We start from the raw sequence: 24,959 nt of genomic DNA, 5'->3' as shown, positions 1-24,959 counted from the left end.
AAGGACCCTGCCTGTGGCCGGTGGCTGTGGCTGCGACAAACTCTCAGGGAGATCCATGTGGTCCCTGACAGTCAGCATGTTGTGGCTTCTTAAAATGAGATAAAAACACATTTACTGTCGAGGCACATCTGCCCATACACAGGAGTAGTGACCAGGTGCACACAGGTGTGGTGACCAGGTGCACACAGGCGTGGTGACCAGGCGATTGATTCATGGGTGAGTGGTCTGCAGGCAGGTGCCCAGTGCATGTGGTGGCAGCTGCTGCTGCTGCTTATCTGTGGACGCTGTTGTTTCTGAAGCCTCTAGGGCCTGGCAGCTGGGTCCGCGGGGCGGCTTTGGTGGAAAGGCTGCAGGTATCTGCTTGGCCCCTGCACTCTGCCCACTTGCCCCAGGATGGACCCTGGGACCCCCGTCCCCACCAAGGCGATTCTGTTTCCTGTTGCTCTGGTGTTGTCTTCCCAATGGCGGGAACCACCCTCCACCCTCCGTCCGGGCTGGGTTGGCTGCTGGGCCCAGGTGTGTCGTTCTCAGGTGTGGCCCCAAGACTGTGTTGCACCGTGGCCAAGGCTGGGTCTGGACCTGGCTTGGAGGTGGCTTCAGAGACCGGGCTGTTCTTTTCAGGCGGCAGCAGGGCCCTGGGCAGTTTCCAGGCCCCAGTGCCAGCAGCCAGGGTGAGGCAGCAGCAGCAATTGGGGGTGGTGGGTGAGGGCTGAGGTGTGGCAGGGCCATGCTTGGAAGTGGGACCGAAGCTCCCGCAAGGGCACACGTGTGGCCAGCATGTCTGCACTGGGTGGTCTCAGGGAGCTGTGTCACTCCCAGCCCTGCTGCCTGCTGGTGCCAGAGTGCCAGGTGACCCAGGCAAGTCCCTTCTCTCCTCTGGAGAATCCTGCTGCTGTCAGGCGCCTGGGGCCAGGGTTCTAGGTTCAGGTCCGGTCCGCTCCTGGGCAGGCAGGCTCCTGGCATCAGTGATCCTTGCTTCTCCTACCTGTGGAATGGCAGCTGTGTCTTCTTCAAAGGGCGGCTCTGATTACCTGCATGCCAGCCGTACTGTGCCTGGAGCCCCAGAAATGCTGACCCTCTGTTAGTACCAGCTGAGTGCCATGCACCCAGTCATGCTCCTACAGCCAGCCTGAGAGATGTGGACACGGGTGGGGTGAGGAAGGTGCTCCCCCAGGACTCTGGCCTTCCCGGTCCAGGGGAGGGGAGAGAGCCAGCACTCTTCAGGGGAGGGAGAGAAACGGGCATCACGAGTCAGCCTCCAGGGTGAGCAGGGCCCGGCAGAGCTAGCCTGGAGGGCAGCCTGGGCTGGAGTCTCGGCCTGCTCCACCACCTCCTGCCCTCTCTGAGGGCCTGGCCTTCCTCATCTTGGACATGGTATGAGCCTCGTCCCCCTATCTGCAGCCATGAGGCTCCTGGACAGTGGCTGCTGCAGATGCTGGACCCCTACTGGGCCCTTCTCACCCCACGCCCCTGTTGGCTAGTTAGCCAGGGCAGTGAGGACACCTCACAGATGGGGAAACTGAGGCCCAGGAAGGTACTCAAGATGTGCCCAGTGGGCAGGGCTGAGATAAGGCCCTGAGGTCCAGCCTCCAGGCCTGGGTCTGTCCTCTCTGCACCCCCAGCAGGGCTGGCGGGCCTCCTTCCCCCTTTGAAGGCCTCAAGTCCTGGCTTGGAGAGAGGGAGCTCCCAGCTCGGGTGATGGCAGAGGCTGGCATCCTTGTGGGCCAGGGCCTGAGTCATCCCTGTCCCCATCTTTGCCTAGCCCAAGGAGAGTACAGGGGATATTGATGACTGAGGGGTAGACCAGACGCTTCACCTTCTCTCCATTCTAGGAAAATCCAAGAGGAAGAAGGATCTGAGGATATCCTGCATGTCCAAGCCGCCCACACCCAACCCCACGTGAGTCTGCCTAGTTTCTCCCCGGCTCACCCTAGAGAGGCTTCCTGAATGGAGCTCAGTGGCAGGGGTGAGAAGCAGGGGGGCTGGCACTGCTTTGCCTCGTCCCATCCTGGGCAGCACCTGCTGTGGGTCTGGCTATGCTATGGCTGCGGGGCGCTCTGCAGAGCCATCTGCTCCACTCTGCTCGCTCCTTACCCCATCTTGGAGACTCTTTGGGCCATGCCCAGCCCAGCACTCAGCAGCCAATGAGGGGAGGTGGTCCAAGGAGGCGCCTCTGGGACAGGTGCTCAGCAGCCAATGAGAGGAGGTGGTCCTAGGAGGCGCCTCTGGGACAGGTGCTCAGCAGCCAATGAGAGGAGGTGGTCCAAGGAGGCGCCTCTGGGGCAGGATGCACCTCGTCGCCATGACAGCCCGCATGCCAGTCCCCCCTCTGGCCCATCTGCTGCTGCTCCTGGGGAAGGGTATGGTTCTTTCTGAGGATCACAGAGTCTTTTTTCTCCACAGACCCCCCCGGAACCTGGACTCCCGGACCTTCATCACCATTGGAGACAGAGTAGGTGCCAGCCATCTTCCCGGCAGGGCCTCTCGCTTCACTCGATCAGCGGGTAGAGCTGACCCCGCAGGGCCACTCTGGGCAGAGGTGACTGAGGAATCAGAGAGGGTCAGGCTCTGGAGAAGAGCCTCGTCCTGCGCTGCTGGCCCTCCTGGTGGGAATGAGGACCATCGGTGGCCTCACTGGAGCTTGGTGAGATCTGAGCTGGCAGGAAGAGTTCTGAGCTGAGAGCAAGGCCCTGCCCCCGCATCCTAGCCCTAGGGGCGGGTATTGAACATGCAGGCTCCTGGGCACCCCAGACCCGCTGGATTATCCCCTCAGGCCTGCAGGGAAACCTGCATTTTATGCCTCCAGAAGCCTTGGAAGGGCACTAGCCATTGAGAATCCTGGCTCAGGGACCGTGCTATGCCCAGGTCCTCCCAGCAGAAAGCCTACTTCCAGGCCAGGTGCAGTGGCTCACACCTTTAATCCCAGCACTTTGGGAGGCCGAGGCAGGAGAATCATTTGAACCCGGGAACTTGAGATCAGGCCTGGGCAACATGGTGAAACCCTGTCTGTACAAAAATATGAAAGATTAGTCAGTGTGGTGGCACATGCCTCTGGTCCCAGCTGCTTGAGAGGCTGAGGTGGGAGGATTGCTTGAACCCACGAGGTTGCAGTGAGCTGTGATCGTGCCACTGCACTCCAGCCTGGGTGGCAGTGAGACCCTGTTTCAAAAAAAAAAAAAAGAAACCGCACTCCCTAGGCCTATGCTTGCTAATGCTCCCTCCAGGCTGTTGCAACCCCTGACGCTCACCACCTGCTGTCCTGTTCATCTATTTGCTTATTCCTATTTGTGTCCCTCCCAACAGAGGGAAATTTCTGTGAGGGCAAGACTTTGTTGTCACTGTGTCCCCAGTGCCCAAAACACATTGTGGATGCTTGGTAAACAGTGGTTGAATGAGTGTCTCATTCCAACCAGCTGAGTGGGGTTAGGGAAAGAGGGACAGGGCACCTCTCTCCCAGAACTCTGCCTGTTGGTGGGGCATTTTGTGGGTGTCTTAGTCACACTCCACAGCCTCTTGGGGTATTGGCGCTGTGCCTGTTTTATAGAGGGCAATGTGAGGCTCAGAGAGGTTAAGTGATGTGCTGAGGGTCACACAGCAGGGAGTGGTGGGTATGAGGCTTGAGCCCAGATCTAACCAGCTGGTCCTCTTCATGCTGCCCAGCTATCTCCACTGGGTGAGGGGTGAGGACTGGCTTCTAGCTTGGTGGCCACTGACTCTCTCTTTTCTGTCCCCTAAGAACTTTGAGGTGGAGGCTGATGACTTGGTGACCATCTCAGAACTGGGGCGTGGAGCCTATGGGGTGGTGGAGAAGGTGCGGCATGCCCAGAGCGGCACCATCATGGCCGTGAAGGTGAGCAGCATCTTGAGGCAGCGGGGAGGGCTCCCTGGGCTGAGCTCTGCCATGGGGCCCTGCCTGTTCCTCTCAGTGACCAGTACCAAGGCCAGACTTTTTGGGGCATGCTGGGCAGTAGCCCCCTGAGCTCCTGGCCCTTCTGTCAAGAGTGGGAAGTTGGCCTCTGCCACGGCAACCTCTGAACGGCAGCTCTTCTCTGCAGCGGATCCGGGCCACCGTGAACTCACAGGAGCAGAAGCGGCTGCTCATGGACCTGGACATCAACATGCGCACGGTCGACTGCTTCTACACCGTCACCTTCTATGGGGCACTATTCCGAGAGGTGTGTCCTCACATGGTGCCGGCGGGGTGCTCCACCTCCCACCCATCAGTCACCTGCAGCCCACTACCAGTCAGTCCCTCCAGTGTGCCAGGTGCTGGGGACATGGGGAGCCATCTGGGGCTGGCACAGCTCCCAGGGGCACCGGCCCTGCCAGGCCACCGGGCTCCCCTGTCTCCTGGCTGCTACTTTCTGGTTCAGTGCCTCAGTTTCCTCATCTGTCAGATGAGGCGGGTAGTTGTGGCTTCCTCCTAAAGTTGACAAAGAGGTTAAATGATATGGCCTGGGGCCTGGCATTTGGCTGCACTCAGTTCTGCCTGTATGACCATTTGCATCCCCATGGCATATGGGGTGTGGTGTGCCCGAGCAGGCAGCTGCCATGGAGGTGTGCGACCTGGATTCTGGGTTTTGGGTCTGTGGACAGGATGGGGTGTGTGCTGAGAGAGCGACTAAGGCTGGAAGAGTGATGGAGCTGCTTTCCACCAAGCTGGGTGGGTGTGGGTGAGTAGGGAGGCCAGGAGCCTGGGTGGCACTGGGCTCATACTGCTCACTTGCCCTCAAGGAGCTGTGGTAAGGTCGGGACGTCTGAGTTGGGCAGTTGGGGCAAAGTCAGGGCGGCCTCACCTGGCCTCACTCTTCACTCATGAAGAGCTCAGCATGCTCTGTGCCAGCTCCTAGCTGATGGGGCCCCTGCAGCCTGCAGGTGCGCCCTGTGCATCTCCCAACCTTCCCATCAGAGGGTCCGCAGGAGTTCACTGGGGAAGAGGGAGTAGGTCTTTGCAGGCAGGGAGCCATCTGCCAGGATCAGCTGGCTCTTGCCATGGAGCTGGTGCAGGTGCATTCTGAAGCTCCAGTGGAAGGACCCGGCGAGGCTGTGTGCGAATCCCTCCTCCCTGGAGACACCTGGAATTAGGGATCAGATGGAGGAGGCTGGCACCTGAACCCGGCAGTGGGGAGGTGGGAAGAGGGTGGGGAGGAGCGGGCAGAGGCAAGTTGGTGAGGGGCTGGGAGCTTAGTGAACTGTGGCTCAGTGGGTGGGCACATGTCAAGGAGGGGGTGGGGGCTGGTGCTGGGACAGGCCATGCAGGTGGTGCAGACACGGGCAGCCCAGCAGCCTGGCTGAGCTCTGGGTGTCACCCATAGGGAGACGTGTGGATCTGCATGGAGCTCATGGACACATCCCTGGACAAGTTCTACCGGAAGGTGCTGGAGAAAGGCATGACAATTCCAGAGGACATCCTCGGGGAGATTGCTGTGTCTGTGAGTGGCCTGGGTGGACTGGGGGTCCCAGGTGCATAGGCAGGGGCCCCGTCCTGTCAGCAGGCATAGAGCCTGCCTGATGCTGATGCCTTGGGCAGAGCTGGGCATCAGTGTGCCCCCTGAACCTGGGCAGCGGCCCTGCATAGACCCTCCTCCTCTACCCCAGACCAGAGTCTTCCTACTTAGGAGACCTCAGCTCGTGGGGATCCAGGAGCTCCACGGATTTGGCAGATCTGGGTGTCTGAGCCATTGAGTCTGACTCTTGAGTTCCAGACCATTTTTAAAAAAAGAAATTTAGTATTTACAACAGCATCATACTAAAAATGCCCTGGGGCAGCTTACAGAGGTACAAGCTAAGTTGGGGAAAAAAGGTTAGCATCCAAAATGTGTGCTTTTCAAGTCTAAAAAGTCACTGGGGGAGGGCAGCGACACTGGGCTTGAGCATCCCAGTAGCCAAAGAAAAAAGGAAAATAGAACCAGTGACACTGGTTCAATCCTCACTGCATCTGGAAACATTTACAATGTACCCCTGCCTCAGGCTCTGCACCCACCCTTCTCAAGGGAAATGACTCCAAGCTGCTAGAATGCTGGCCCTGCCATGGGAAGGGAGATGGGGTAGGGAAGCAGGCTGCCAAGAGCTGCCAAGAAGAGCCTGGCAGGCAGTAATGATGGCCCCTGGGAGGTGAGCCCGGGAGGGTGAGAGGAGGCAGGAGGCTGAGTGTGTCTGCACCAGGATTGTTGGGATGCTGGGGAAATGCCAGCACAGGGCAGGAGGCCGGGGTGAGGTGGTGCCTAGCCTGTGCAGCGGGAGCAGGAGGCAGGTGAACACGGACCGGGTCTTACTGCTCTGTCGTTGATGTGACCAGGAATAACAGAAGCCCTGTCTCTTCCCTCCTCCCCACCTCACCGCCAGATCGTGCGGGCCCTGGAGCATCTGCACAGCAAGCTGTCGGTGATCCACAGAGGTCAGTGCCCTGCAGCCACCCAGGCACGGTGTGGCCAATGGGAGGGGTCCCAGGCCAAGGCGGGTGGATGTTTCCCTGTTTCTGTGATGAGCAGCTGAGGCTCAGAGAGGTGATAGGTTGTGATATGCCCGATGGGCTCCACCTGCTCAGGTTTGCTGATGCTCAGAGCAAGGACTGGCTTGACCTCTGTCCTGGGCAAGGTGGACTGGGTTCTGTTCTGATGTACAGTTTACAAATCGTGAAACTCCAGCAGAGTGCACACGATCACATTCACACCCACACAAGCACCTCCCTCCAAGCTCCAGGACATTTCCCTCACCCCAGCCCAGAACGTTCTCTTGGGCCCCTCCCTGCCATCCCCCCATGTGCCTAAGGCAGCTGCAAGTCTGGTTTCCCCACAGTGGGTGGGTTTCGCCCTTTCTGGAACATCAGCCTTACTAGCTTGATGTTCCTGGACCCAGCCGGGTCTGCCGTGGTCTCGGTTTGTTCCTTTTTGCTGCTGAGCGCATGTCTGTTTTTCCAGATTTACTGCTTTTCAAAACATGAATTAGGCTTAGTTTCCATTGACCACTGGGTGCCCATCCCAGCCCCCGCCCGTGGGTCACTGTGCTTGACATTTGGCACAGAACCTTCTGTTCCTTTTTCTGTGCATTTCCATCTTTACACACATCCTCATGTAGGGCACAGGGATGCAAGTGTCCTGTGTGCATTTGCGTGGAGAATCCCTGCCGGGCCAGTCTCCCGTGCTGGTCGGTGGGACTCCAGGTCCAGGCCTGCAGCTCCTGCCTCCCAGGCTGTAACTGACCCTGCTGCCCTCTGGGAGTACCCACACAAGACAGGCTTTTATTGGTCCTTGCATCTGGAGGGTGGATGCAGGCATGGCGCCCCCAGCAAAGCACCTGGAGTCCTGCCTTCCCCACAGTGGCTTGGCCGGGCTGGGTACATCCTGGCTGTGCCTTGAGGACTGAGTATAACTGTCAACTGGCCTGGTGCCTCCTGCAGCCTCAGTTCCCTGGCCCAACCCTTGGGACCCTGGTGGAACCTGCCCAATGGGGTTTGAGAGAGGGCACAGGAGGGGCCTTGGTCCAGGGAGGGGGGTGTAGCTGTGCAGAGCATGACACCTGCCTCCAGTCATGGTCCACAGATGTGGCTGAGTGAGGCATATCCCACCCTGGCAGATGTGAAGCCCTCCAATGTCCTTATCAACAAGGAGGGCCATGTGAAAATGTGCGACTTTGGCATCAGTGGCTACTTGGTGGACTCTGTGGCCAAGACGATGGATGCCGGCTGCAAGCCCTACATGGCTGTGAGTGGTCCCTGAGCCCCCAGGCTCAGGAGAGGATGGGGCAGGGAGAGATCTGTCCAGATTGGCCACTCTGGCCATGCCCTCTGTCCACTGGGCAGAGCCTCCCCACACTGTTTCCTGCCATAGTGGGGCTACCTGTGCCTTGCTGTACAGGGGCAACCCTTCTGTACCCCCTGGATAACTGCCCCCATAGCACCCCAGTTCGGTGTTAAGCTGCATGTACCTCTGTGGAGGAGACTGGTGGGCTGTGCAGGTCCCGCCCCACCCCCATTGTCAGGAGGGCCCTAGTGGGGCCTGCTCCTGGGTAGGGGCAGCTCAAGGCAAGGAGTAAGCCTTCTAAGCATGACCCAGGCCCTCCTAGCCTCAGTTTCCTCCCCTGTCACATGGGCAGGTGGGCGAAGCTGAGCACTCAGTTTTGGGATGGGGATGCAGGGCTTGGCCACAGGAGCTTGCCTGGGGTGGTCTTCACGCCTCACTGCTCCCTCCTGCAGCCTGAGAGGATCAACCCGGAGCTGAACCAGAAGGGCTACAATGTCAAGTCCGACGTCTGGAGCCTGGGCATCACCATGGTACTGTGTGGGGACAGGGCCTGCCCTTGGTGTTCGGGTGGGGTGGGGTGGGGCCATGCCTGGGGCCCTGAGCTTTTGGGGAACTCATCACATAGTTTAGGTCCTGGAAAAAAAAATTAGCTTCAAAATCTGAGAAGAAAATGTGTCATCAGAAATTACCATTTATTTGAGGGAACATCCTAGGGTCAGGGTCAGCCATCATGAAGGCCTGGGCACTCTGACACAGTGACCATGAGGCTTCTCTGGAGTTCTTGGTGCTTGTTGAGAAATCACAGCCAACCCCAAATTATGTGATTTTCTGGTATGTAAATCTTGCAAAAGCAAGATGGTAAAAATCTTTTCAAAAATATTTCATAGCAGAAGCTTTGCTGTGAGTGGCATCCTGGTACATTGCTGTGGGGTGGTAGGAGGGGTAGGTGAGCTGTCAGTCCTGGGCCTGCGGAGGCCAAACACACCCCTGGTTTGGGTAGGGTGAGGGTAGGTGTGGTGGAAGCCCAGGTGTAAGGGTGGGTCCAGAGCAGTTGCCTCTAGAATTGCCTGGCAGAACCCCCATGCCTTCCGTACTGGGGCTCAGGTCAAGGTGTGGGTGAGCCCACTATAGGTCCCATGTGGACAGTGGATTGGAGGGCTGGGAAGACCACCAGGATGTGTCCCCAACCAGGGCCTGGAAGTTGTACAGGAGATGCTTGGAAGGACGATGCCATCTGCAGGTAGGGCTCAGGCTGGTGGTCTTGGCCAATTGGGTGGTTGGGGACCAATGGAATATCCTGGGCATCAGCTCCTTCCTGCCCAGGGAAGCCTGGCCCAGGACATTCGCTTGCCCCATCCCTTTGACTATTTGGTGTTGGGTGTGAGGCCATCAGACAAAATCAGTAAGATGTAGTAAGATGTAGGGGGTTTTCCAAAACCAGCAACCCATTCTCAGATTCTCCAGACACCCGCCGACTGTCCTGCAGTTTTGTTTGGTTCTGATGCTACCTGGAGTTTGCACAGACCCCATAGGTGAGGACTCTGTTCCACCAGACTGCCCCCACATCACACACCGGTTGGAAGTAGCAGGCTTTCCATACTACTGACTGACCAACTACAAATTGGGAGTCCCCAGACCCTCTCCTGAGGTTTGATAATTTCCTAGGATGGCTCACAAAACTCAGGAAAACACTTGACTTGTGTTTACTGGCTTATCAGAAAGGATATAACTCAGGAGCAGCCAGATGGAAGAGACTCCTGGGGGAAAGGGAGTGAATGTGGGATGCAGAGCTGCCGTGCTCTGCCGCCCTCCTGGCACTCCCTGTGCTTGCCAACCTATGGGCTCCCCAAGCTCATGGAGTTTTGTTGTTTCTGAGACAGAGTCTCACTTTGTCACCCAGGCTGGAGTACAGTGGCACAATCTCAGCTCACTATAACCTCTGCCTCCTAGGTCAAGCGATTCTTATGCCTCAGCCTCCCGAGTAGCTGGGATTACAGGCACCACCATGCCCAGCTAAATTTTGTATTTTTAGTAGAAATGGGATTTTGCCATGTTGGCCAGGCTGGTCTTGAACTGCTGACCTCAAGTGATCTGCCCACCTTCAGCCTCCAAAAGTGCTGGGATAACAGGCAGGCGCCACTGTGCCCGGCCTCATATGGAAAGCTTTTTTTTGAGTCTCACTCTGTCGCTCAGTTTGGAATGTAGTGGTGTGATCATGGCTCACTGCAGCCTCTAACTCCCAGGCTCCAGCCATCCTCCCACCTCAGTCTCCCGGGTAGCTGGAACTACAGGTGTGTGCCCCCACACCCAGCTAGTTTTTAAATGTTTTGTAGAGAAGGGATCTCACTATGTTGCCCAGGCTGGTCTTGAACTCCTGGGCTCAAGCAATCCGCCTGCCTCAGCCTCCCAAAGTGTTGGGATTATAGGCTTGAGCTACCACACCCACTGCAAGTTTTTGTAGACTGCAGTCTCCAGCCCCTCCTCCTCTCAGAGGCTGGCGGGTGAGTGAAAGTTCCCATCCTCTCTAACCACCTGGGCTTTCTGGGGAGCAGCCCCCATCCTGAGGCTGTCTAGGGGTCTCACCCTGACTCACCTCATTGGCATAAACTCAGGCTCCTTGTGGATAACAAAAGCCACACCTGTCACTCAGGAAATTCCAAGGGTTTTAGGAGCTCTGTTCCAGGAACAAAGACCAAATAAATTTCTTTTTATGCCCCAGGGGTAGAGAAGAGTGGAGCAGGTGAGGGTGGCTCTGTGGAGACATGGAAGGTGACTGTAGCAGAGTCGGAGGCCTCTGCAAGGAGGGACTCTGCTGACCTGAGAGCACGGTGACCCAGGTGCAAAGGCCCTGAGGTGGGGCTGCACCTGCTGTGCACCTGCATGGCTGGGTCAGTGGAGAGGGAGGGAGGGTTGGGAGTGAGGGCAGAGAGGTGTCTGGTGGGTACAGAGTTGACACAGGTCTTTTGGGTTTTACTAGTGTTGCTGCTACCATTGTTATTGTCGTCATGTGGCTGTCACTTTATTTATGTACTTTTTATTTTTATTTTTTTTGAGACAGAGTCTCACTCTTGTCACCTAGGCTGGAATGCAGTGGTGTGATCTCAGCTTACTGCAACCTCTGCCTCCTGGGTTCAAGTGATTCTTCTACCTCAGCCTCCTGAGTAACTGAGATTACAGGCTTGTGCCACTATGCCTGGCTAATTTTTTTTTTTTTGGAGACAGATTCTCAGTCTGTCATCCAGGCTGGAGTGCAATGGCACGATCTCAGCTCACTGCAACCTCCGCCTCCTGGGTTCAAATAATTCTCCTGCCTCAGCCTCCCCAGTGGCTGGGATTACAGGTGTGAGCCACCACACTCAGTTAATTTTTGTATTTTTAGAAGAGACGGGGTTTTACCGTGTTGGCCAGGATGGTCTCAAAGTCCTGACCTCAGGTGATCCACTTGCCTCAGCCTCCAGAGTGCTGGGATTACAAGTGTGAGCCACCATATCGGGCCTTTTTTTTTTTTTTTTTTGAGACAACATCTCACTCTGTTGTCCAGGCTGGAGTACAGTGGCATGATCTCAGCTCACTGCAACCTCCACCTCCCAGGTTCAAGCGATTTTCCTGAGTAACTGGGATTACAGGCGCCGGCCATCATGCCTGGCTAATTTTGTATTTTTAGTAGACACAGGGTTTCGCTCTGTTGGCCAGGCTGGTCTCAAAATTCTTGACCTCAGGTGATCCGCCTGGCTCGGCCTCCCAAAGTGTTGGGATTACAGGTGTGAGCCACCAGGCCTGGCCTTGAGCCACTGTGTCCAGCCTGTGTCTGTGACTTTATAAACAGTGTATCTGTATAAAGTGACTAGGAAAGACTCAAAGTCGAAATAATTTTGTCAGAGAGGTGGGACTGGGCAATGCCTTCAATTTTCTTTAATTGGTGACATGTAATTTTTTTTTTTTTTTTTTTTTTTGAGACGGAGTTTTGCTCTTGTTACCCAGGCTGGAGTGCAATGGCACGATCTTGGCTCATCTCAACCTCCGCCTCCTGGGTTCAGGCAATTCTTCTGCCTCAGCCTCCCGAGTAGCTGGGACTACAGGCACGCACCACCATGCCCAGCTAATTTTTTGTATTTTTAGTAGAGACGGGGTTTCACCATGTTGACCAGGATGGTCTCGATCTCTTGACCTCGTGATCCACCCGCCTTGGCCTCCCAAAGTGCTGGGATTACAGGCGTGAGCCACCACGCCCAACCTTTTCTTTTCATTTTGAGATGGAGTTTCGCTCTTGTTGCCCAGGCTGGAGTGCAATGGTGCTATCTCGCCTCACTGCAACCTCTGCTTCCTGGGTTCAAGCGATTCTCCTGCTTCAGCCTCCTGAGTAGCTGGGATTATAGGCATGCGCCACCTTGCCCGGGTAATTTTGTATTTTTAGTAGAGACAAGGTTTCTCCGTGTTGGTCAGGCTGGTCTCAAACTCCTGGCCTCAGGTGATCCACCCCCCTCAGCCTCCCAAAGTGCTGGGGTTACAGGTGTGAGCCACTGTGCCCGGCCTGGTGACATGTAATTTTTCAATTAAACTTTTTGTTTTTTTCGGGTGGAGAGGAATATTCTTTGAATATAACAGTTTTCCAAGTTCTAAGTTAGCTGAAAAGGACAAGTTCTTGCTGTATTTGGACTGCACAGAACTGGTTGGAAATTAGAGTCCCTCCTCATGACCACCTCACAGATACACACACGCTTATGTCCCTTCTACCTGTCTATCCACTATCACTGTTGGGCCTAACATGGCTGGTGGACTTCTGATGTGGCTGGTAGAACTTGGACAAGTATGTGCTAAGTACATATTTCGGTTATCAAGTGTTACATAGCAAACCATCGCAGAACCCAATGACCCAAACCAACAGTAGTTTCTTATTTCTCTTGTTTCAGCCATTCTGGCTAGGCTCAGCTGGATGGCTCTTCTGCTGTACTTGGCACTGGCTGGGCTGGGCTGGGCTGGAAGGCCCAAGGCGGCCTTATAATCCCGGGCCTCCTCTGCATGACCTCTCCATGCCACTTACTCACAGTGGCCTGCTCCTTGGGTTTCAGAGCGTAGCAGTGTCAGCATACTTGGAGTCCTTTCGTGGTGGTGGGCATCCAAAAGGAAGTCCTCTGAAGTGCTAGGCCTGAACTGGCACAGCATTGCTTCTGCCTTACTGTGTCAGCCAGTCACAGGCAAGCCCAGGTTCAAGGGCAGGGAATGCTCCTAGCCTGATGGAGGATCGGCAGGTGCACCCAGGGAGAGGTGGAGGTGGCCACTTTAGGCACGTGTTAGGTTTTTCTGCCACAAGTTACCAAAGTAGTGGAAAGCTAACATAAAAATACAAAGGCAAAGTGAGGGGAAAATGACTGTAGTTATTCCACCCAGAGAAACCTCTTGCCCATTTCAATGCCAACATTGTGCGCTATGGCATAAATATTGTATTTTTATTATATATGTTATATAGAATGAAAATATATTTCATTATAATTTAGAGAAATATGAACAATATGTAATGCTTCTTTTTAAAAAAACATTTTATTTGATAGCATTACATATGTATTCCTTCCAAAGACTCCATGACCATCGGCCCTGCGCGCACCCCGTCTGCTGATGTGGGTGTTTCCTTGTTCCTGAGGTTTTCCTTCCTTTTCAAACTCTCCGACATCCTGGGGGAGTGGCTGGTGAAACAGTCGGGAGAGTCTCCTGGCTGGCGCCCCAGTCTCGGCCTCCCTCGATCCTGCAAGGGCCCCAGAGCCCTCTTGCTGTTGGCTTTTTCCCCCTCAGGACGCCAGTGCCAATCACCCAGAGCAGGGAGGGGTCATGCCCGGGCGGGAGTGAGTGCTGACCGAATGCTGGCCCTTAAGTGTTGTCGCTGGGGAGTCACGGGTGCGTCTGCAGTCCTGGCTGGATCTCAGCCCCATGGTGGGGCTGGCCCTTGGCGCTGGACATTCAGGCTGCTTCTAAACATCTCCTGGCAGATGACACCATATGGCGTATCTTTGTGCCTGGAAGCTTTTTTTGTTGTTTTTCATTTTTTGAGCTCTTTAGAAAAATTAAAGGAGTGCGGGGTTGAGGGTTTGGACACTTCTGCTTTTCCAGTTAAGAAACTGTCATGGCTGCTGGTCCTTCTCCTGCAGCTTATATGGGCTCCTTGCTCTACACATTAGAGTCACTGCTCCCTGAATTGGTACGGTTTTGTCCCTTGAACATGCATGCACACATGCACACACGTGCAGTGGGCCGTGCGTGTGTGTGTGTGTGTGTGTCTGGGCTGGAAGGGGCCTCTAGCCTGATGGGAGGCATGTTCTCAGCACAGTCCTCAGAGACCTGTCCGGGCTCTAGTTGCCAGCACCACGTGTTTGTGCTGAGGTCTTTTCTGTTCATCTTGGGATGATGACCGTCAGCAAAGGGCCTTATGCTGGAGCCTCAGAATTCTGTTCTTCCAGGCAGGACCAGGCTGACATGACTTGTTTTTTCCATCCAGTCATCAGGGTCAGAGCCCAGAGTTGGTTGTACACTAGCTAGCCCGTCCCTTCCATGATGACTTCTTGTTGACCACAGGCAGGGCACAGGGCTGGGAGTTTGGAGCGAGAACAGAGACCCATCAGCTCGATGTCACCCACAGGGAGTCCAGCTCCAGCAGGGCACATGTGGCCACACAGGCCACCTGTCTAGGTGGGAAGCAGTGCCGGGGCCCCGCAGAAGATGAGGCTGCAGGCTCCGGCTCCCTGCCAGCCTGCGGGTGCAGAGGCGAAGCATCCTCGTGGTCTCACACTCTGTCCACGGCCTTGGGGAGAGCCGTGTGTGTGTGTGTGTGTGTGTGTGTGTCACAGCAGCCCAAATAAATGACGGCAGATGCTGAAGTCCAAGATGGCCAGATGTTAGGAAGGGGAGTGGCTGTGACCACTGGGACCTGCCTACCTGGCTCAGGAGGCTGCAGCCTGAGGTTACCAGCTCCTCAGATTTTTCCAGAGCAGCTGCAACCTACATTGTTTTGTAAAATCTTCAGAATTCAGGTTGTTTGAAAACCCAACGATGTTCTCACCAGTCCTGGCATGCGCTGGATCTGCTTTCTGAACTGTATCCTGCTGGCTGGGTCAGGGGAGCTAAGAGCTGCCATCTCTGGCTTTCACCTTTGCTCTGCTGGGATGTGGCAGGGAGATCAGCTGTGCAGCCTTGAGGCCTCGCGCTGGTGCCAGGGTGGGCGAGAGCCCCCAACCCTGGCTCCTGGGTGCAGAGTGTGAGTGTATCTGGGTCCAGGGCCTCTGACCCCCCGTCCCTGCTGCAGATTGAGATGGCCATCCTACGATTCCCTTACGAGTCCTGGGGGACCCCGTTTCAGCAGCTGAAGCAGGTGGTGGAGGAGCCGTCCCCCCAGCTCCCAGCTGACCGTTTCTCCCCCGAGTTTGTGGACTTCACTGCGCAGTGGTGAGTCCGGGGTATGCTGAGCGCCTATTGGTGCCCTCCCTGGCCCGATCCCGGCATCTTCCTGGGCCCTGTGCCTTTTTCCATTAGCAAATAACCCCCCAGATGAAAGGCATCAAAATATGTAAGGCAGAAACAGCTGGAGCGTGAGGAGCTTTGGACAAAACTATGGTCCTAGCAGGAGGTTTTAATGCAGTTCTTCCAGAAGTGACAGATCAGATAGGCTGAAAAAAAGAAAAAAGTATATGGAAGATTTGAACACAGAAAACAAGTTTGCTTTTATTGATATGTAGAACTCTGAACCAAATTAAAGAATGCCCCATGGGAGCCTTATAAAAATCATGTTTGAGATTACAGAGGGAATAAGGAAAAGGGCAAAGTCATACAGACCAACTTCTCTGACCGTAATTAAATGGAGCAAGAACTTGATAAGGAAGAAGCGGCTGGTACCGTGGCTCACACCCAGGGTCCTGGGACTTGTTGTCGACCGTCATCAGCAACAGAGGAGCCCAGCAGAGTCCCTGGGCAGTCTGGCCCCTTTAAGTGGGGACTAACCTCTCCCAGGACCCATGCTAAGGAGTTTTCTCTCCTGACTGAGGATACCAAGCATATGATTGTGAGGCAGAGCACTGGAGAGTCCTGTTTTGATATGGAAATTCCTGGGTCATTAAGGAGACAAGAAAACGAGGACCCCAAGGCCAGAGAAACTTGCTGCAAGCCTCTAGTTTGCCCCTGTGAATGCCCCTCCACCTTGGGAGAAACCCTGGATGGTCTTGTCCCTTCTTCCCTGGGCGCATGTGTCCCCCAGGCCTGGGGCAATCCTGGGGTGGCAATTAGGAGGCTGGGCTTCCTTCCTCCCTGCCAGCCTGGCTATAGCTGCACCGTTCTCTCCTAGCCTGAGGAAGAACCCCGCAGAGCGAATGAGCTACCTGGAGCTGATGGTGAGTGTGGGCAGGAGGTGCCTGCCCTGCTCTTCAGGGCTGGCTGGTGGCTAGGTGGGCTCAGGAGAGGGCTGCGTCCTGCACACAGATGGGCAGCTCCTCTGGCCCCATGTTGACTCCTTTAGGTGCTCATTCATTTGTTTGCTTCTGCAAACCCGGCTTCCTTCTCCCTCCTTCCTTCATACCAGGCTCTGGGAAGGGTGCACAGGCAGTGTGTGACAGAATGGGGCAGAGGGGCCAAGGGGTGGCATCAGGGAAGGCTTCATGGAGGAGGTACCATTTGAACTGAGCCTGGAAGGATGAATAAGGGTTATCTGTTGACGGAGAGGCTGTCCCAAGCAAAAGGTCCAGCATGGGCAGAGGCCAGATGTGTGGGGGAAAGAGAGGTTAGTGTGGCTGGAGAGTGATCACAGGAGAGCTGAGGAGGAGCCACAAACGCCCTCTGTGACAGTCATGGAGGACCTCCTGGGGGTGGAGGTCCTAGAAGGATGAGTAGGATTTTGCCAGGCAGGAGGAACACTTGGGCTGCGGCTGGTTGGGGAAGAATGGGCACCTCCCCCCCCACTACCCCCACCATGGTGAGTGTGCCTTCTGTCACCCCCAGGTGCACCCCTTCTTCACTTTGCACAAAACCAAGAAGACGGACATTGCTGCCTTCGTGAAGGAGATCCTGGGAGAAGACTCATAGGGCCTGGGCCTTGGACCCCACTCCGGCCCTCCTGAGCCCCACAGCCCCATCTGCAGGGGCAGTGCGCACCTGCACCATAAGCTACTGCCATCCTGGCCCAGGGCATCCAGGAGGAACTGAGGGGGTTGCTCCCACTTGGCTCTGCAGCCAGCCATTTGTCCCAAGTGCCAAAAAAGCAGACCACCGGGACCTCCAGCCAGGCCCTTATCGGCCCCGAAGTGCCTCTCTCTCCCTGCTGCTCTGAGGACCGTCTCCAGTTGCTGAGACCCTGGACTGCTGGGGCCTGGACGCCCCTTTGGATGCTGCTGCCCCTTGCACAGCAGGTGCCTTGCCCAGCCTGGATGCCACCCAAGTTGTATATTTTTTTACTCTCCTGACTGAATGGACTTTGCACACTTTGGCCCAGGGTGGCCACACCTCTATCCCAGCTTTGGTGTGGGGTCCACAAGTGGGGATGAGCTATGTGAATCCCCCAAGAATCCCATGGGGGAGAGGCCATGAGCCGCCCAAGGCCTTCCCCTGGCACGGGCGAACAGGGCCTCTTCAGAGCACACTGGGACACCCAGTCCTGCCTGCCACCTTTACTGGTGTCATTTCACCTGTTTATTTTTTTTAATTTATCTTCCATTGTTTTTTTCTTTTGCTTTCTGGGTTTGGCTTGTTTTTCTTGCATGGTTTGGAGCTGATCACTTCTCCCCCATCCCCTAAGGCACCAGCAGGCAGAGCCTCACCCTCTGCTCCAGCTGGGGTCTAGTGGGAGGGGCCCAAGTCTCTGCTCAGAGAAGTGTAGGGGGAGCCTTCCAGCTCACTCCTTGAGGACCGGCTCCATAGGGGCTATGGATTTGCTTTGGTGGTGTTTTAAAAAAAGAAAATATATTTTTTTGAAAAAAGGACTGCCCATCCTGGGTCCTTTCCTGATGGGTTGGGGCAGGTACCTGGTTGCTGTTTTAATTAAAAAAAGATAAGGACTAAAGGTTGTGTAAGACTATGTGTGACACCTGCGAGCCCCCCTCGTACTCGGGGAAGGTTGTGGTGCCTCGAGGGACCCTTGCCTCTGGGCTAGGGCCAGGGTGGCGTGCTCAGGGGAGGGAGGGCTGCCGACCCACCAGGCCCTCCTACATCTGAGGACACAGAGGCCTCCAGAGGGCTGTGACAAGGTGACATCCTGTGACCATCCAGGCACCAGGCCCTATACTGACGCTGGAAAGAGCAGCGAGCATGCAGGCCCAGTCCCCTGGTGGCAGCCACCCATCCCACTGTCCTGGAGCAGTGATGACAGCCAGGTGCACAGAGTGGTGAGCACCCAGACACTGTGCCTTGACTGGACACAGTGGCCTCATGGAGGTTACATGACCTCCATTTACAGATGGGAAAACAGAACCAGAGAGCTGATTATCACTTGCCCAAAGCCATACAGCTTATAAGACAGAAGAACAGACTAGGGGACAGGTAGTGGGCTCCGGAGAAGGCTCTGAGGGGAGTGGGGACAGCTTAATGAAGGTGCCCATGCAGGGTCCCCTCTGGCCCCATGACACTAGCAGCATGGCCGGGCAGCAGGGAGTTTGTTCACGTAAGCGGGGTGTGCTTGGCTTCGGTACCTTTGGATTCGGAAGTTCAGCTGATGGCCTGAAGGACTTGGGTCCACCTTGGTTGTTCATCAGTCTCAGTTCACCCCCTCATGGGGACCAGCCAGGACCCAGGGACTCCAACAGCTTGGCATACCGGACCCAGCATACCCCCAGATCCCAGTGCTGGCTCGTACCAGCTGGGAAGGAGTCGCATTCATCCCGATGCTGGGAGGGTGGGCGTGATGGCCCAGGTCAGGTCAGGCATGAGGGGACTCAGCCCGCCATGGCTCAAGGTCCAAGAGCAGGGCCTTTGTGGTCCTCTGAGGAAGGTTAGGGTGTGTTCCCAGGAGGAGGGTCCCCATGGGGTCTGTCTCTGCACTCCTCCTGTCCTCCAGCCCCAGTCTGGGACAGGCCTCTGCCCACTAACCCTTCCCTGGCACAGGGGCTAGCAGTTCCTGGGAGCTCTTGTCTCCCTCCCTCCATCCTTCAATCATGAAGACTTGTTCTCACCCCAGGGCCTTTGCACTGACTGTCCCCTCTGCCTAGAACACCCCCTCCCCCGACTTTTTATGGCTGCCCCCCCATCCCGGTCTCCCATGTCACCTCCTAAGGGAAGTCTTCCAGGATCATGGTGGCTCAAATAGCCTCTGCCTACCAGGCCCAACCAATCTAGCGCATTATCCTGAGTTATCCAGGCAGACCTCACTTGCCACTGTTGTGTCGTCAGCGCTGAGGATGCTGCCGACACCGAGGGATCCCTCGGCTTCTGCTGAATGAACACATGAAAGAATGAATGAGGGAGGGAGGGAGGAAGGAAGGGAATGAATCGCTTGCCCAGGCGCCAGCGGGGCCACCCACCCGGGTACCGGGGCGCGGTCCCAGGCGCTATTTCCTGCAGCCGCCAGGGGGCGGTAGAGCTCGGCTTCGACCGCGTGCCCCGGAGCCCCGCCCGACCCCGGGCGCCGGTCCGAGTCCTCGGGAGCGCGGGGCCAACACGCGGCTGGGGGCCAAGGGCTTGCCACCCGTCAGCCCAGCTCGGTCTCCGAGGCCGGCCTGCCCGTGTGCACCCCCTGGCCCAGCACTCGGGGCTTCCAGGGGCTCTGCAGTCTGCGGAGTGCCGCGGACCTCAAGCCTAGCGATTTACCGTGCGCGTCCCTGCGGATGACCCAGCGTGCCGCAGCTCACCGCGCCCCTCGCGGCTCGCAGGCCTGGCCGGACGCCGCAGCCCTTCACAGAGAGCCGGCCCTCCGCACACGACTGCCGCCCGGGTGGTGTCCAGTTCCCTTGCGGCTTATGGGGCCCTTTGGCTTCTACAGAGCGTGTCCAACCATCAGAGTGGGGAAGCCAGTGTGCAGATCAGTGACATCTACAAAGCCCAGGCCCTGACACTTTATACTACCCACGACCTCCGTGGAGGTCCCAAGAGGCGCGTCCCCTCTCCCATGTTTCCTGGAGGAGGTGTGGGATGGAGGTGGGGAATGGCCCGACCCCCTCTCCCCCGAGGCCAGACGCCCGCATTTCCTGTCAGGCAGCAAGGGCCGGACAGACGCCTCTTCCAGTCCCGGGATTAATGAGTCTCTGGACCGGGAGATGGCAGAGGCACGTGGACTTTCTGTTCAATTACAGCCGTGAGCGCCTGCTCATCAGGCAGCATTAAAAATGCAGCAGACAGGCCTAGCCTCCTGTAATCCCAGCACTTGGGAGGCTGAGGCAGGTGGACACCTAACATCGGGAGTTCGAGACCAGCCTCGCCAACATGGTGAAAGTCTGTCTCTACTAAAAAAAATACCAAACTTAGACGGGTGTGGTGGCGCACGTCTGTAATCCCGGCTATGCGGGGGGGACTGAGACAAGAGAATCGCTTGAACCCGGGAGGCGGAGGTTGCAGTGAGCTGAGATGATGCCACTGCACTCCAGCCTGGATGACAAGAGTGAGAGATTCCATCTGAAAAAAAAAAAAAAAAAAAAAAAAAAAGGCCAGGCGTGGTGGCTCACGCCTGTAATCTCAACACTTTAGGAGGCTCAGGCGGGTGGATCCAGCCTGGGCAATATGGTGAAACTCCATCTCTACTAAAAATACAAAAATTAGCCTTGGTGGCGCTCGCCTGTAGTCTCAGCTACTTGGAAGGCTGAGGCAGAAGAATAGCTTGAACCTGGGAGGCTTGCTATGGAGGTTACAGTGAGCTGAGATCGTACCACTGCACTCTAGGCTGGGCGACAGAGCGAGACTCCGTCTCAAAAAAAAAAAAAAAAGAAAAAGAAAAAGAAAAATACAGCAGACAGGCCTGCGAAGGGTCAGGGAGGCGGCGGAGGGAGGATTTGGTGAATTCCCTTCTAGAGGCCAGGGCGGGAAGCCTCTCCTCTGCTCAGATCTCTGCTGTGGCTCCTGCCTTTGGTGGGGGCCTCCTGATGGTCCACGGCGCCTCACCCTGGTGCCTGCTCCCGCCTCCCTGTACCCTGTGCCTTGCTCCCTGCACTTTACCCAGAGCCTGGCAGCAGGGCCTCTGGACTGGCTGTCCCATTCTCTGCCTGGAATGCTCTTCCCCGGATGTGCTACCGCTCAGGGGTCTGCTCAGATGTCACTTCAGAGAGGCCTCCCTGATCACCCTCACCCTGCTACACTTTATTTATTTATTTTTTTTTGAGATGGAGTCTGGCTCTGTTGCCCAGGCTGGGCTGGAGTGGCTCACTGTAACTTCCACTTCCCAGGTTCAAGCAATTCTCCTGCCTTAGCCTCCATGAGTAGTAGCTGATTACAGGCATGCACCACCACACCCGGCTAATTTTTTGTATTTTTAGTAGAGATGGGGTTTCACCATATTGGCCAGGCCGGTCTGAAACTCCTGACCTTATGATCCGTCCACCTCGGCCTCCCAAAGTGCTGGGATTATAGGCATGAGCTACTGCGCCCGGCCCGCACTTTCTTCACATTTATTTATTTTCATTCTTGCCCACTGACTGTCTCCCCCACAAGACCAGGAGGAGCCATCCTTGTTCACAGGAGACAGGGCTGGTGCAGGAATGCTGCCCCAAGGCCCAGTGCAGCCAGCAGGCAGCAGGGCTGTTCGGGTGGTGGTCTGGTGGCAGTGCTGCCATTCTATGTATTCTGGGGATCTGCCCTGGGAAGGCTCTCCAAGAGCGAGCCGATCCCCACATCATGCTGGCTGAGGACTCTGCACCTCAGAGAAAGAGAGGCAGGAGCTCCAGGCCAGACAGCAGGCAGCACCCATGCTGGGAGGGTGAGCGCCTGGCCGAGATCCTGCTCTCAAGTCCTTGAGCTGAACTCGGCTTCTGAGGGCAGAGCCCCAGGGGGCCTGTGCTACTCGCCTGGCTGCTCAGGCTCCAGCAGCCCTGAAACTGTGGTCAAGTTCCTCTCCTCCCAGGGAAGGGGCAGGGGCCAGCAGGATTGAATGTGCCCCGTAGGCTGCTGTGTTGGGAGCTGGGGCCTGACAGCAGGATTGGGTCCTGCGGGCCGCCCTCCTGAGTGGATGAATGCTGCCAGCCACCTCCCAGTGGGTTAGTTACCGGAGGGGGTGGGTTATAATAACCCTCTAGCACTCTCTTGCCCTTCTGCCTTCCTTCTGCCATGGGAAGACACAGCAGGAAGGCCTTGTCAGATGCTGGCCCTGGATTTTGATTTCCCAGCTTCCAGAACCATGAGGAATTTCTGTTGTTTAGAAATTACCCAGTCTGGGCTGGCCGCGAGCTCACACTTGCAATCCCAACACTTTGGGAAGCCAAGGTGGGAGGATCGCTTGAGCCCAGGAGCTCAAGACCAGCTGGGGCGACATAGCGACACTCCATCTCTACAAAAAAGCCAGGTGTGGTCGTGCATGTCTGTAGTCCCAACTACACCAGGAGCTGAAGTGGGAGGACTGTTTGAGCCCAGGAGTTCGAGGCTGCAATGAGTGGTGATCACCACTGCACTCCAGCCTGGGTGACAGATTGAGACCCTGTCTTGATTTTAAAAAAGAAAAAAGAAGAAGCAATCACCTAGTTTGTGGTATTTTGTTATAGCAACAATGAAACTGATGAAGACAGGTCCCCCACACCAGCATTATCTCATCCTGGCTTCCTTGTGGAGAGGGGCCGTGGTGGGTGGGAAGGACCAGTCACCTCATTTTCCAACATGGGCTTCACATCTGACCACACCTCTCCCTGATGTACCAGTCCCCTCAACCATAGCCCCACCAGGGCCTGCTGGCCTCTGCTTGCATAGCTGCTCTGATGGGGAGCTCACTCTCATACACATGCGATTCCTGGAGGGATCTGGATTCTGTCTTCTTATCCCTGTTCTAGTCCCCCAGGCCTGTGACGTGAGGGCCCCATGTGTAAACCCTGGCTCACTGTCAATGCTCATTTCTTTGCCTCTTGTGAAAGCTGTTGCAAATCCTTTTGGAAACCAGGTGGGAGGGTCTATATATACATCAGCTGTACTATGTTTATCAGAACTTGTGTATCTTCATGCCTAGGGCAGCCGGCTTCTCCTGGAGGTTACAGAGGCTCAGCGAGGCTCCAGCCCCTCCTGAGGCCACGAGAGAGTGAGGCAGAGCCAGGGAAGCTCAGAAACCCAGGTGTCTGGCCCCCAGGCCCTACCCCCAGCTGAAGCTCTGCCCCGCCTCAGTGAGCCACCTGCCAAGCCAGGTTTAGCTGCAGCCACCCACTCTGTCCTCGAAGAAGCCGTGGGCCGCTCTATTCCTGTTCTGGGCCAGCCTTATTGGGGACTTGAGTTGGAGAGGCCTGGGGAGGCAGCGGCAGCTGCAGGCTCTGGTTGGGGATGGGGGAGTTACTTTGTGCACTAGCCGAGGAAGTTCATCCCTTCTCTGCCTCCCAAGCCCTCCATGGCTCCCTATTCCCACAACATCCAAGGAAAAGGAGGTACAGCATGAACTTGACCGCAGGGCCCTGTCTGGGTGGTTCTCCACAGGGCTTGGCCCACGGCACATATTATCTGAGCCCCTCATATGTGCCGGGTTGTATTCCAGAACTGGACCTGTCCCGTTCAGACAGAGCTGGGCCTGCTCAGCCAGGGCGTCAGGCAGGGAGGAGGCACTCACCCTCCAGGAAAGCCCCGCTCCCCCCATTCTTCCAGCAGCACCCCATGATCACTCCAGGGGGAAGCAGTGAACTCAATCTAAGTTAATTAGCAAAGTCATTTAAACTAGTTAAGCTTAATTACCATCAAATGATTATATTCAATTAATTAAATTATTTACATTTGAATTTAACAGCCCAGGGGCAGGCAGGGATTTCATGCCATCCAAGAGACCGAGGGGTTGAAGGACAGATGGCACAGGCCCTGCAGGCTGTGGCAGAGAGGCTGAACTTCATATTCAGGGCATAAGGGAAGTCACGGGAGGGCTGTGAACTGGGAGAGACGTCATCTGATTGCATTAAGGACAGCAGTGGCAGTGAGATCACCCTGTTTGCCCTGAAAGCCCTGCTCCGAGCCTCTTTAGCCCCCACTGTCACCAACCCTTGGGTTAGACAACCTTGAATTTGACACCCTCGCCCCAGGTTGTATAACCTTGAAGATGTCATCACACCTCTCAGAGACTCAGTTTCCTCATCTGCAAATTGGAGCAGGATCTTGGGGGACCGAGGGTGTTTTCAACAGAACCCTGGGGCGAGGAACCTGTGGTACACAGTAGGCGCCCCAGGAATCATGCTGTCCCTCTGGTCCCTGCCTCCACTGCCACCTCTTGGGCCAAGCCCAAGTTTACTCTTTTTCCTCCAGTCACCTTCAACTACAGTCTGTCCCTGTGAGCTCCTTAGGACACACATCCATGGAGTAGCTGGGCTTGCCCTTAGACCCTGGGTTAGGAGGCAGGAGGAATGTGGCCCAGGACTGTGAGATTTCAAAGGCTGTGCTTATAAGCGGGCACACGCCTGCCATCTTGGGGTCCTGGAGTCCTGACTGGACTAGGGCAGAACCTGGCCGGGTGCCCAGACCCCCTCTTGGGGCCCACTTGGTCCCTTCTGTCTGTGGGTGACTTACAGTGAGTCATCACGTCTCCGCTCCGTGAAGTGGAGCAGAGGGGTCAAGGCTGCTTGCTTGAGTGCAAAGCTGAGGCTGCTGTTCCTCAGGAGCATCCGTCCAGTGGAGAGAGATCTGGAAGTGTATATCCTGTGCCGTTTCCAGGGAAGGGAGCTCCAGTTGCAGCCAGCGGTAGCTCTGTTGATAACATGACCCTGGTTGGCTCTTCCCTGTCTCACTTCTCCACTTTCCTATGGGTATTTCCTTTTTTTTTTTTTTTGAGATGGAGTTTCACTCTTGTTACCCAGGCTGGAGTGCAATGGCGTGATCTCGGCTCACCGCAACCTCCGTCTCCTGGGTTCAGGCAATTCTCCTGCCTCAGCCTCCTGAGTAGCTGGGATTACAGGCACATGCCACAGTGCCCAGCTAATTTTTTGTATTTTTAGTAGAGATGGCGTTTCACCATGTTGACCAGGATGGTCTCAATCTCTTGACCTCGTGATCCACCCGCCTTGGCCTCCCAAAGTGCTGGGATTACAGGCTTGAGCCACTGCACCCGGCCCTTCCCTATGGGTATTTCCTAGGATTTATTTGAGTTCAAATCTTCTCATGTCT

At 56.0% G+C, this 24,959-nt stretch overlaps 1 protein-coding gene across 5 annotated transcripts in view; it reads left to right on the top strand.

Moving 5' to 3' along the window:
* MAP2K3 (mitogen-activated protein kinase kinase 3) overlaps positions 1-17,772 on the top strand; it is a 30,038-nt gene extending 12,266 nt beyond the window's left edge. For 4 of the 5 annotated variants that reach the window (XM_035299298.3, XM_078372351.1, XM_078372352.1 and 1 more), the window contains 11 exons: positions 1,833-1,899; positions 2,404-2,452; positions 3,737-3,850; positions 4,056-4,175; positions 5,316-5,432; positions 6,346-6,397; positions 7,576-7,703; positions 8,195-8,272; positions 15,034-15,173; positions 16,066-16,111; positions 16,716-17,772. In XM_035299298.3, the coding sequence (XP_035155189.1) occupies positions 1,833-1,899; positions 2,404-2,452; positions 3,737-3,850; positions 4,056-4,175; positions 5,316-5,432; positions 6,346-6,397; positions 7,576-7,703; positions 8,195-8,272; positions 15,034-15,173; positions 16,066-16,111; positions 16,716-16,799 (995 nt within the window). In that variant the 3' untranslated portion in view covers positions 16,800-17,772. The remainder of the gene's footprint in view (positions 1-1,832; positions 1,900-2,403; positions 2,453-3,736; positions 3,851-4,055; positions 4,176-5,315; positions 5,433-6,345; positions 6,398-7,575; positions 7,704-8,194; positions 8,273-15,033; positions 15,174-16,065; positions 16,112-16,715) is intronic. The other variant, XM_035299300.3, reaches the window with a different exon arrangement.
* The last annotated feature ends 7,187 nt before the right edge of the window (positions 17,773-24,959 follow it).

Source organism: Callithrix jacchus, chromosome 5 (genome assembly GCF_049354715.1).
Source record: "Callithrix jacchus isolate 240 chromosome 5, calJac240_pri, whole genome shotgun sequence".
Taxonomy (NCBI): Eukaryota; Metazoa; Chordata; class Mammalia; order Primates; family Cebidae; genus Callithrix; species Callithrix jacchus.
The sequence above is the reverse complement of the archived record's forward strand: the minus strand, read 5'-3'. Positions and strand labels throughout refer to the sequence as shown.